At 44.1% G+C, this 12,591-nt stretch overlaps 1 protein-coding gene across 1 annotated transcript in view; it reads right to left on the bottom strand.

The window, feature by feature from the left end:
• STK32B (serine/threonine kinase 32B) overlaps nucleotides 1-6,623 on the bottom strand; it is a 185,811-nt gene extending 179,188 nt beyond the window's left edge. The window contains exon 1 of the mRNA XM_075709204.1: nucleotides 6,548-6,623. Within this exon, the coding sequence (XP_075565319.1) occupies nucleotides 6,548-6,623 (76 nt within the window). The remainder of the gene's footprint in view (nucleotides 1-6,547) is intronic.
• Nucleotides 6,624-12,591: the final 5,968 nt, after the last annotated feature.

Raw genomic sequence — 12,591 nt, 5'->3', positions numbered from 1 at the left:
TTCTGGTGGCAGGCTGATGAGCACTATCATATCACTGACAATAACTGGACACTGCATACTCTATTTTGAATCTGACTCATTTTGACATTTAACCATTGCTTTCAGCTGGTTCCAAGTGAAACCCTTGTGTGTCATTTTTCCCTATGTCACTTTCATAGATCTTCAGCTTCCACTGCACTTTGTATAAATTCAGCCATTTAGCTGAATTTAGCTAGCTGAACCATATTAACTGCAGGCCATTTTGTTAGGATCTGTAACTATTTTTTATGCTTTTAGTACAAGATGGTCTTTTCAGCAGCTGGTCATTTAATAATGACTTTTTCTGCTACTCACCAACAACTTCATTTAAGCTGAAGGCTTTTCTTAAGAGGAGAGGTAGAAATCAATTTTAAATTACAACTTAGAATTTAAAGTTTAACTCCAGAGGATGGATGCTGTATTCTCTAGTAGATAAGATTTCCATTGAGCTCTGTAGTTATGACACTACAGCAGAATGAAGCCTTATGACTCAGGCCAAGCAGTGGGACTTCAGCACTTCCATGAAATTAAGCAGGTACATAAGCAGTACAGTGAATCAGGGACTGACCATGTAGAAGTAATCCAAGGCATGTTGCTATGCCTCATTTCCCTCATACAAGACTACAGTACTGAGGCACAGCATGTCATACTGACCTCCGCAAAGGAGTGTTCAAGCTCTATGGTTTCAGGATGCTCAGTGAAAGGCTCTTTGTTACATATGATATTTACTGAGAATTTGAAAAATAACATTTACCCATGGTGAATATTCCCCTCACCCTTCTATTGTCATTCTTGTGAACTTATTGCTGTTTCTGAAGAGCTGAACATGAGGAAAGGTACTCCATTGCTCTCCTGATATTAGTACTGGATACACATATTCAGGAGAGGACAATTGTTATGAGAATAGGAAATATTTGAGATAAAGAGAGTCAACATTCCTTTTCTTTAGCAGGATTAACCAAAATGAAACTGTTTTCCTTTTACTCGAGAGCTGAATTGAGTACATGATTAGTGTAGTACCTAGCTTGAAAACACTTTCTAAATGTCTGAAAACACGCTATAGTTACACTCCATTAAAGTATCTAGCTTTGATTAGAAGTAGTGATGCTGCTACACTAGACCCAGTTGTCTATCCAACTTATACAGCAATAAAAATCAAGAAATGAAAGATATTTTTCCATTGAGCTTCTTTATCCAGAGTATGAGCTCCAGGCAAACAAAGGATTCTGTTTGCTGGATTTTCCTAGCTGTTGTCGTGCTTTAACCTAGGTTAAGAGGAAAAAATTAGGTAAATACAGCATGGGTTTATCAGAAGTTTTTTGTGCAAGAGTAACCAGATACTTTTCCTTGATGAGAAGGCAGAGTTGTAGATGGTACAGTTAGCTTAGATTTAATTTTTCTCAATTTCAGTAAAGTGATATATAAGAAAGTATAAGCAAAGATGAACAAGGTGAGGATTAACTGGCAAAATGAATGGTGGGTAACACAGCAAAAAATGTTATTTTTGAAATGGGACTTATGAGACTGATGGGGGTTAACAGCAAAGGAGATGAAGTCTGGAAATGATCCAGCTAAATATTTACAAAAAATATTCAGTGGACTTGATAACTGGCATGAAGCTGATGAGAGTGGTGACGATACAAAACATTGGTAAAGCAATGGAGAATCAGAGCAACACAAGGGAAGAAGTGGGCAATCATCTTTGAGAATATGAATAACAGAAATGGACTGAAATTCAGTCATGCAAAATGCAAGTTCAGGTACACAGGAACACCAAAAAATTCTGCTATAGATTGGAGCTCATCAGTGGAAATTACTGAACAGGGCACTGGTGGACTAACTGATCACTGGGTGTCTGAACTATCCACATGGTATGTCCATGAAAAGGACATATATAGTTATAGGCTGTACCAGGAAAGTAATTTCCAGTGGAGATCAGGAAGTATTTTTTCCAGCACAAGGTCCTGGTGAAAACTCACCTGCAATTCTGTGTATAATTTGGGTTATCTGTGTGCAACCAAGACAGCTTCAAATGCATGCAGATGAGGGGCACAGGGAATGAAAAGCAGTAGAAATAAGAGAAAACTAAAAGAGGTTTTCTTCAAATCAAAGAGTGAGAGTGGGCTTTTTTGCTGTCTATCAGTGTACTGGAGTAATTATAGAGGGTGAAGAGCTGTTTAAGCTAACAAAAAAGTTGACTTAAACATAAATCTTATAAATAGGTTAAGAATCATTTAATCAGGAAAACAGATGCTTCTAACCATTTAAAGAGTGAAGTTCTGGAAGATCCTTGTAACAAAAATAGCACACAGAGAACAAATATAGCTAGTTTAAAAATGGTATGTATTATGTCCTTTAAAAAGATCAGTGTATGATAACGATGTGTTATGCTGTCTGTGATAACTGTGGACTTACAATATGTAGTCCAGCCTTCTGGCTGGATCCTTTTTTATTATCCTAAGCATGGCAGGGAGTCTACATACAACTTACAGTTTTTAGACCTATTCAATGGATCAACACCTATTCTCATTAGACAGAAAGCATGAGTTGTAACTCTAGAGTGAGTACACTATAGGCTTGCCAGGCAGTACTTGGGTACTCTTCATGCATTATTTCCATATATTTCTTTGTTAAGCGGTACACCACATAAGTAACTTTTTCTATGATTTACAAAGTGACAATAAATGGTTTAAATCCTGAGGTCCTGAGGGAATTGGCTGATGGAGTTGCCAAGCCACTCTCCATGATATTTGGAAAGTCATGGCAGTCAGGTGAAGTCCCTGCTGACTAGAAAAAAGGGGAATGTTGTGCCCATTTTTAAAAAGGGAAGAAAGGAGGACCCTGGGAACTATCGACCTGTCAGCCTCACCTCTGTGCCTGGGAAGATCATGGAGCAGATCCTCCTAGAAGCTATGCCCAAGCATGTGGAGGACAGGGAGGTGATTCGAGACAGCCAGCACGGCTTCACCAAGGGCAAGTCCTGCCTGACCAACCTAGTGGCTTTCTATGAAGGAGTGACTGCATCAGTGGACAAGGGAAAAGCAATGGATGTCATCTGTATGGACTTCTGTAAAGCCTTCCACACAATCCCTCCACAACATCCTTCTCTCTAAATTGGAGAGATATGGGTTTGATGGGTGGACTGGTCGGTGGATAAGGAATTGGCTGGATGGTTGCACCCAGAGGGTCATGGCCAACAGCTTGATGTCCAATGGAGACCAGTGACAAGTGGAGTCCCTCAGGGGTCCGTACTGGGACCAGTGCTGTTCAATATCTTCATCAATGACATAGACCGTCGGATTGAGTGCACCCTCAGCAAGTATGCAGACAACACCAAGCTGAGTGGTGTGGTTGACATGCCGGAAGGACGAGATGTCATCCAAAGGGACCTGGCCAAGCTGGAGAGGTGGGCCCGCATAAACCTCATGAGGTTCAACAAGGCCAAGTGCAGGTCCTGCACCTGGGATGCGGCAACGCCCAATATCAATACAGGCTGGGGGATGAAGGGATTGAGAGCAGCCCTGCAGAGAAGGACTTGGGGGTACTGGTGGATGAAAAGCTGGGCATGAGCCGGCAATGTGCGCCTGCAGCCCAGAAAGCCAACCGTATCCTGGGCTGCATCAAAAGCAGCGTGGCCAGCAGGTCGAGGGAGGGGATTCTGCCCCTCTGCTCTGCTCTGGTGAGACCCCACCTGCACTGCTGCGTCCGGCTCTGGAGCCCTCAGCACAAGAAGGACATGGACCTGTTGGAGCGGGTCCAGAGGAGGGCCACAAAAATCATCCAAGGGCTGGAGCACCTCTCCTATGAGGCCAGGCTGAGGGAGTTGGGGTTGTTCTGCCTGGAGAAGAGAAGGCTGCGAGGAGACCTTATTGCGGCCTTCCAATACTTAAAGGGGGCCTACAGGAAAGATGGAGAGAATCTTTTTAGCAAGGCCTGTTGTGACAGGACAAGGAGTAATGGTTTTAAACTAAAGTAAGATAGATTTAGACTGGCTACAAGGAAGAAATTTTTTACAATGAGGGTGGTGAAACACTGGAACAGGTTACCCAGAGAGGTAGTGGAGGGCCCCATCCCTGGCAACATTCAAGGCCAGGTTGGATGGGGCTCTGAGCAACCTGATCTGGTTAAAGCTGTCCCTGCTCACTGCAGGGGGTTGGGCTGGATGACCTCTAAAGGTGCCTTCCAACACAAAGCATTCTATGATTCTATGATTCTATGATTCTATGATTCTATGATTCTATGAAATCTCTTCTTCCAAAATTCATGTTTTATTCTACATCCATCATTAACACATACAAACATAAAATGACAATTCTTTTTTCTGCTCATTTTTCTCATTTTAAGAGGCAGCTGTGACATTACACACAATACACTAAATAGCTTAGTTTCTACTATGCCTACATATTCATACACAACTCATTTATTCCAGTTCTCTTTGAATTGATAAGCATTGTCATTCTTGAGCAAAATTACACCATCTCAAGAAACAAATCTACTTCCTCTTGCTGTACTTTCTCTTTTGCCTTTTTTTTTTTTTTAATTTCATACTGAGTCCAATATTGTGGAAAACAGTGACTCTTGTAGCTACTACTGGGAATATGAAATACAGCTTGATTTTGGTTTAAACCTTGTAAGATACATTTTCAAAGAGGAGATATTTTCCTATATTATTTAGGTACTTGGGAAAACTCCATCCTGAATAATAATTTGTAGGTAGTATAGGAAATAGGCTATTATTTCAAAAGCAGTGGACTCTTTTGAACTAGATGGTTGTGCTAAGCATAGTATCTTAGGAGGAAAAAAAAGAGATGATGTTAGGAACATTCATAATGGCAAAAAACAGAACAAAACAAAACAAAAGCAGGCAAAGAATAAATAATGACCTAATAGAAGACCATAAATACTTTATGTGGCTTTTTATTAGGTATTAATAATAGCTGCATTACAGAAATGCTTTCCTGAGAGAATAAGAACCAAGTGGAATGAAGTCTTCTCTGCCATAATTTACTATTGAACTTTGTTCTTTTTGTTCAAAACCTGACCACAGCCTTGTCTCATGGAAAAAAGAAAAAAAAAACCAAAAACAACAAAAAACCCCAGTGGTAATAATTCATGGAAACTGCTAACTCGAGAGTCCAATCACAAGCCTTACAAAGGCAAAGGCATGGCTATTTTTTTACCTTAGGGTGTACAGACAAGATTAACACCATGCTTTCACTCTTGGATATTTCTTGGTGAGTTACCCCAAGGTTTACAAGACTCATTACACATGATCAAGATTTTACCTGGGGGGGGAGGTGGTGGTGGTGGTGGGGTTTCTCTCTCACTTGTTTACATAGCATGACCTATGTATGATAAAGGACTGAAATTTTATATCAATACAAGAAAATCACAGCTATTGCACCACAATACACAAATAGTAAATAATCTGTCCCATTCTCCACACAAACAACGGGGTCTTGTAAAACAAACCTCATCAAATAGCTCTTCAAGCTTTGTCAAGGAATAGGGAATGATAATTGTGTCTTAAATGCAAGTAAATGTGTCTTCACCCTTTCAAGCACTTTACATACATTTAATGTATTTCCTCCCTATTACCAAAACAATACAAGTATCTCCATATAGGGAAGAGCATACATGTCTTTGACTTTTTATGAACCTCAGAAAGCCAAAACAATGTGATAGTTTATTGAGACACAATCAGCTCCTAATAAAATACATGGGAACTACTGGGAAAGGAATATACTAAAAATTAAGCATCAATCGTCCAGATAGGCAACAACATCTATCCCATAAATAACATTAAAAACACTTCTAGTGATAGCATACAAATATCTGCTTCCTAAGAGCACAGCGTTCTCTTTGTTTCAAAAGCCAAAATGCTTGTAATGGAAACGCAGTCAGGTAATTCCAGCTAAATGTGGTCTACATATGAAAATGACATGGAAATGCATAAATAGTGAAGAAACAGCATATTTTATGCAAATTTTTCCATTGCCTTCCAAAAACTTTACAAGATACACTTTCTTATGACATATTATCTAGGCAGGGAGAAAAATCTCAGAGTAACAGAACAGGCTAAAAAAAAGTTTCAGAAAGTAAACGTGATGGAAGAAGTATACTGACTGAGAGAGAATTCACCATTTAAAACGGGCAGGTGGGCAACGAGTCAACTGTAAATGAAGACAAAAAAGTGGGCATCCGTCTCCAAAGCGGTGCCCGTTGGCAAACGCACGGACGAAGTCACCCGCCATGTGCCTACACCCCAAGCGACGGCGTGCTAGGCTCCGGGTGAGCTCGGCTAGAAGCACGTACCCAGGCGATCGGCGCAAAGGGCTAAAGAAAGGTGGGCTTTCCCTCCCGCTTCCCCGGGCAGCTCACCGCACAGCAGGCAGCCCGCTGGGGGATGCGTCCCCCGGGGCTCCCGGGGGCGCGGGGCGAGGCAGACACCTGCCCGGGCCCCCAGGTGCGGCACGGCGGCGGCGGGCGGGCGGCGCGGGCGCGGTACCGTGGACAGCTCCGCACTCACCGTCCTCGTTCTCGTCGAAGACGGGCGCCCTGTGGGAGTGGCTGCCCCCCATCTTAGTCCGCGGCCGGCTCCGCATCCCCCGCCGCCAGCATCCCGCGGGGCGCGCCGGCGGGCACCCCGGCGCCGGGGCAGCTGCCCGCCCGCCGCCGCCTGCCCAGCCCCAGCCCCAGCCCCGGCCCGGCCCGGCCCGGGGAGCCTCGGCAGGGCTAGCGGTCACCCTGCGACATGAAAGCGATCCGCCTGCCCCCGGCAGAGCCCGCTGCTGGCTGGCGCGCACCGACTTGGCCCGTCTCTCATCGCGGAGGGGCAGGGGAGGGAGGGAGTTAGGGGAGGGGGAGGGGGGGGAGGGAGGGAGGGACGGAGGGAGGAGGCGGAGGTCCTGCTGCTGGTGGCTTCTGGTAAGCGGTAAAAGCTGGATCTACCTGGATCCTCGCGGATCCTCCCTGCGCTTTCCCTCCTCCCAGAGCTCCGCCGGGCAGCGCGGAGCCCCCGCTCCTGCCCCGGCCCCGGCCCCGGCACCCGCGCCCTGCGCTGCCCGCCGCCGCTGCCCGGGGCACGGAGCCGCTCTGCCGCCCGCAGCCGCTGCCCGGGGCACGGAGCCGCTCTGCCGCCCGCAGCCGCTGCCCGGGGCACGGAGCCGCTCTGCCGCCCGCAGCCGCTGCCCGGCGCCGCCACCGGCAGCTGAGGGCTCCGGGGACCCGCGGCGGGTGAGGGGCGGGGAGGGGGGAGCGCTGCCTTGGGCCGAGATGATTTTTGTCGCCTCCCGACGGGGGGCTCACCCCCGGCAGCGCGGAGGGACGCGGCCAGCTGACCGAACTTCACTCAGTTTACAGAGCGGAAAAGGAAGAAAAAGAGAGAAATTCCCTCCCCGTTTTCTTTCTTCTGCCCCCCCCGCCCCGAGCGCTGGGACGCGGGGCCCGGCGGGGCTGCCCTCGGCCGCGGGGGCGCGGGGGGCGCGGGGGACGGGGCCTCGGGGGGGCGGGGCCTGGGGGCGGGGCCGCGGGGGGCGGAGCCTCTGGGGGCGGGGCCTAGGGAGCGGGGCGCCCGGCCCGACCCGGCCCCACAGCGCCACCTGCCGGCGGGACGGGGATGTCCCCCGGGCGGGCCTGGCGGAAGGGAGGCGGGAGCTTTGGGACTGTCTGTCTGGCTGTGCCGTAAATATATATATGTGTGTGTTTGTGTATACATGTATCCACACCAACGTGTGCGTCTTGAAATGACTCACTGTAAAAGTGCATTAGGGAAAACTGCCAGAAACATTAAGGTATGACATGAATCACCTGCTATACAGCAAGAAGTGAGGTTTTTCTAGAGTTGCTATTGATATTTATACACAGAAATAGCTGTCCCACTCCCTTCCAAAAATGCTACCTTTAGCACTTTTTGAGGAAAAGTAGAAACAACTACTTGTGAAACTTTCTCCAAAGGGAAACAGGTTAAAAAAAAAAAAAAAAAAAAGGTATCTACGTTATTATTGTATCCAAGCCGAAGTCTGTGCAGTCCTGTAGGGGAAACCTGCAGATGAAAAATCAAATGGAGTTTGCATTTTTGGCTTCTCCACTGTTACAAGGGGAGAAGAAGTAGAAGGAATAGGAGCTTGAAGCCGGGGTATATGTATTTTCATATACATCGGCAGAAAGACTCTAATGTTCTTTGGTAGACAGCCAGCTGAACATGAGCCAGCAGTGTGCCCAGGTGGCCAAGAAGGCCAACAGCATCCTGGCTTGTATCAGGAATAGCGTGGCCAGCAGGAGCAGGGAGGTGATTGTCCCCCTGCACTCGGCACCGGTGAGGCCGCACCTGGAATACTGTGTCCAGTTTTGGGCCCCTCAATACAAGAAAGACATTGAGGTGCTGGAGCGTGTCCAGAGAATGGCAACAAGGCTGGTGAAGGGTCTGGAGCACAGGCCTTATGAGGAGCGGCTGAGGGAACTGGGGTTGTTTAGCCTGGAGACGAGGAGGCTGAGGGGAGACCTTATCGCTCTCTACAACTACCTGAAAGGAGGTTGTAGTGATGTGGGTGTTGGTCTCTTCTCCCATGTAGTTAGCGATAGGATGAGAGGAAATGGGCTTAAGCTGCGCCAGGGGAGGTTTAGGTTGGAAATTAGGAAAAATTTCTTTACAGAAAGGGTGGTCAAGCATTGGAACAGGCTGCCCAGAGAGGTGGTGGAGCCACCATCCCTGGAAGTGTTCCAAAAACGGGTAGATGTGGCACTTTGAGACATGGTTTAGTCTAGTCTACCCTTGATTGGTTTAGTGTGGATTTGGTAGTGTAGGTTAATGGTTGGACTGGATGATCTTAAAGGTCTTTTCCAACCTAAACGATTCTATGATTCTATGATTCTATGATTCTTCTGTAATATCTACCACCCTTCTTTCAGTATAGCTGTTCAGAAAAGCCCAAGAACAAATTCTACATAAAGTAGGAGAACTTTCAGTCTCTTTGCTTATGATTTTTACCTGCCTTAGTTACTTGCATCACCTGTCTTTGAACCCAATATAATCCTGCTATAGCTTTTCAGGGAAAAGTTTATTAGAATTGAATGCAGTGGGTAAGACCCTGTGCTGTGTGACTGAGAGCTCAGAGCTTGCAGCACCTACAAACCCAGAGAGCTGTTAAATTCAGACACAGTGATATTTTTCCGTAAGTAGACATGAACTGATTGTGTCATCTGCTGATATCCCTTACTTAAATTATTTGGGTTGCCACCACACACATGTGAAAGCATTTGCAAAATAGGGACGCTTTCAAAATGTTGACCCGTAACTATTCATCTAAAATGTAGTCTGCAAAGCATCACTTGCTCTTTGTTATTCTTTTGTTTATTACTCACCCATTCAAAGTCATCCAGTCAAAAGCAGAAAGAATATCATATTGCTGAGGTTATGTTCCTTCAGTCAGAAGACAGCAGTAGCATATAGACATCATAGCCTTTCAGCTCTCTTTTGGGTTAACTGGCCAACATGGTGCTTTAAGTTAATCTATTTCCTTTTGAATTAGCAAAGGACTGCACTTACAGTTTAACACATTTTGGCTGATAAGAGTTACCTTCTACCTGAGCTAAGGGCTTACATCATGTTAATGTAATTGCTTCAATTCATGTGCAAGTATTTTAAAGTGACCTTCCAAATAATGGGAAAATGAATTAGTTTGCCAGTAAACCCCGAGGCTGATCATTTTACACACAAGAAGCACATCCATCGAATACAGACATGGGATGAGCAGGAACAGTTTGGGATTGCTTTGCATGCAGAAAATACAAATTCATAAAAAAATTACTCAGAACTGTCTCTAAGAGTTACTCTATTTCTTTTTTACATCTGACTCCCTCCATAGAGACCGAAAGTCTAACAAGTCTTCTGAGATAGCTTTCATGATTTCATATGACAAGGCCCACCATGAACCAAAACAATTCTAACATTTTACAGAGCAATGAGTTGTCTCTATTCATTAATTAGTCAGTCCTACTAGACTGATGTGTCTTTTTGACTCCTATATGGATTATCACAGCTTTTCAATTAATTTGTCCTTGGTTTGTGAAAACCCGTGGCTTATGTTTAAACATCAGCATACCTAGGAGGTTAAGACAAACTGCATGCTATGTTAATGTGAGATGTGAAAAATTAACATATATTAATAAAGTATTGATGAGCCATTCATTCCTGATTTATTAATTGACAACATTATATTCCTCTATTCCTATACTTGAATAGTGACAGACATTATCCTTCACAGTAATTTTCTATATAAATACACCAAAAAATGATCATTTGACAAGAATTTTTGAGTTTGCTGTTCTGAAGGCAATACAATATATTCATTTGTGCTGAACTAAGATTTGTTTGTACCACACTCACCAACTTGGGAGCATCAACATTTCTGCAGTTAAATCAAATACTGTTTTCATAATAGTGTCCAATGGAACAGGGAGCATCAAGGCTCTAGATTCATGCTCAAGGCCCAGCAAAGACTCAAGGAAACCAATGGCAATTTTCCAGTACCTTCGATACGAGTAATATCAAGCCTTGAATATACAGGCTGCTTATTCACATGGTCCTGGACTCCCCTTTGTCCTTTGCAACACTGAATACATGCTAAACTCTGAACAGACACATAACTTCAGTATCTTTTTTTTTTTTTTTAATGCTACCCAGAACCTGAATTCCACTGCATCTGCTCCAAATTTAGCAACAACTCTTCAGGAGCAATTACTCATGTGTGTTTCCAATTGCTTTTGTAAATCAGAAATAAATCTGAAATTCTAAATCATAACGTCATGCATATCAGCAAAGCTCTCTGAAGCCTGAACATTTTCAGAATAATTAAATATTTACTCTTCTGGGACAGAGATTTCTAAGCTACAAGCAGTCAGAGTTTGTAAGTCTTGCAAGACCAGAACCAAATCCAATTTCTCATTCTTATCTGTTCTCCTAAAAGATGATCAGGTTTTGCTTGAGATAAACCAGGTTCTAACCTTAAAAACACATTTTATCTTTAGCAGGTAAACACTGCATAGCCTATGCAGAAAACACAGTAGGGAAAGAGGACAGTCTAATAGAGGTTTTTTTCCCCCCTGTAAATGAGAAGCTGCAATCAGCATGAACATCATTTTAAAATATTGTTTTACATTTTCATTTAAGGCCTATGTTGTCTGGCTTAGATTAATAGTGATTTTTTTCAGATCTCCATGCAGAGTTAGCAATAAAGTAAATCAAACATGATTACACTCCTTTGCATTATAAGACTTCCCTTAGGGAATTCAGTAGTTTAAAGCCAGTAATTCTGTGATTACAGCTTTTGTATTAAAATGCTTCTGATGAGACTTACAGGGTGACCTTACAGTTCTTGATTTCAAAGCATATCCTGTTGGTATGCTAATATTTGTAAATTGCAGAGTGTTTACACTGACATTTTTGTGTTTGAATACTACCTCGGAGTTAACAAACAAGTTATTAAAACGGTATCTCTTACCTTTATGATTATGACTACTTTAAGAGGAAAGATGATGGGTTAAAAATAGTCCCTTCCTTGGAAACCAATAGGGTCCCCACACAGAGGTGGTTACTTCTGCTTGCATATTTCCTGAGAAAAGTCACGTTCACAGCTGTGTGTTCTTCCTGCCATTGCGGAGACAAGGGTAGGGCACACCATGTTCATCAAGAGGCAGTGGGGTTTTTAAAGTGAGTATCAGTGAGAGAGGAACATGATTCTTACTGTTTTTCCAACTCACCAAGAAGTGCTTACTGGTGGTGTAGTCAGATTTGTTCTCAGGAGAAAGTTCAAGCAGGTGAGGAGTTAGAAACCTTCAGCTGGAGTCAAGTTGTCAGCTCAGGCATGAGAACAGGCTCTGTGGTTTAAGCCAACTCATTTCCAATTCGGCAGTTGGACTAGATGATCATTCCAACTGAAATCTATTCTATTCTATTCTATTCTATTCTATTCTATTCTATTCTATTCTATTCTATTCTATTCTATTCTATTCTTTCACTTTGCACTGGACCGCAGTAAGCTTACTATGGCTATTTACCATGTGTCAGCTGAGGCAGTGGTGAACCTGCTGAAACTCTCTTTCCAAACCACACCTGCTTCCCCCCATTCTCTTCAGATCACTAAGATGTGATAAAAGGCAGAAGATGCTGAAATCAGAAAAAAACTTTGATCTTTCCATAGTTCACTGTTGGAACAGGCTCTGTGCCCTTTTGTATTTGTATTTTGGGGAACCTATGCATTGGGAGCACTGGCTGAAGAAGGCAGCAAGAGACAAGAACCTGAAACACACTGACAGTTTTCTAGTCACTCTTCAGGCATAAGTACTTGGTGTTCCCAAGATAGGTCAGAGCCTGTGCAAATTGGCAGAGTCGTATTTCCCTATTTCATCCGTGGATGAATTTGGAGGAAACTGTTTCTCCTAAGGTTCTATCAACATAGTGTTAAAAAGCTGGAGTTTTATTGACGTTTACCATGAACAGCAGTGAGTCTAATTGGCATCATCTGGCATACTCATGCAAGTGACAGGGTGCAAGAATTGTCCAGCATAGATCAA

The sequence above is a fragment of the Pelecanus crispus genome, chromosome 4 (assembly GCF_030463565.1).
Source record: "Pelecanus crispus isolate bPelCri1 chromosome 4, bPelCri1.pri, whole genome shotgun sequence".
In the NCBI taxonomy this organism is placed as follows: Eukaryota; Metazoa; Chordata; class Aves; order Pelecaniformes; family Pelecanidae; genus Pelecanus; species Pelecanus crispus.
This window is presented reverse-complemented; position numbering and strand designations above follow the sequence as displayed.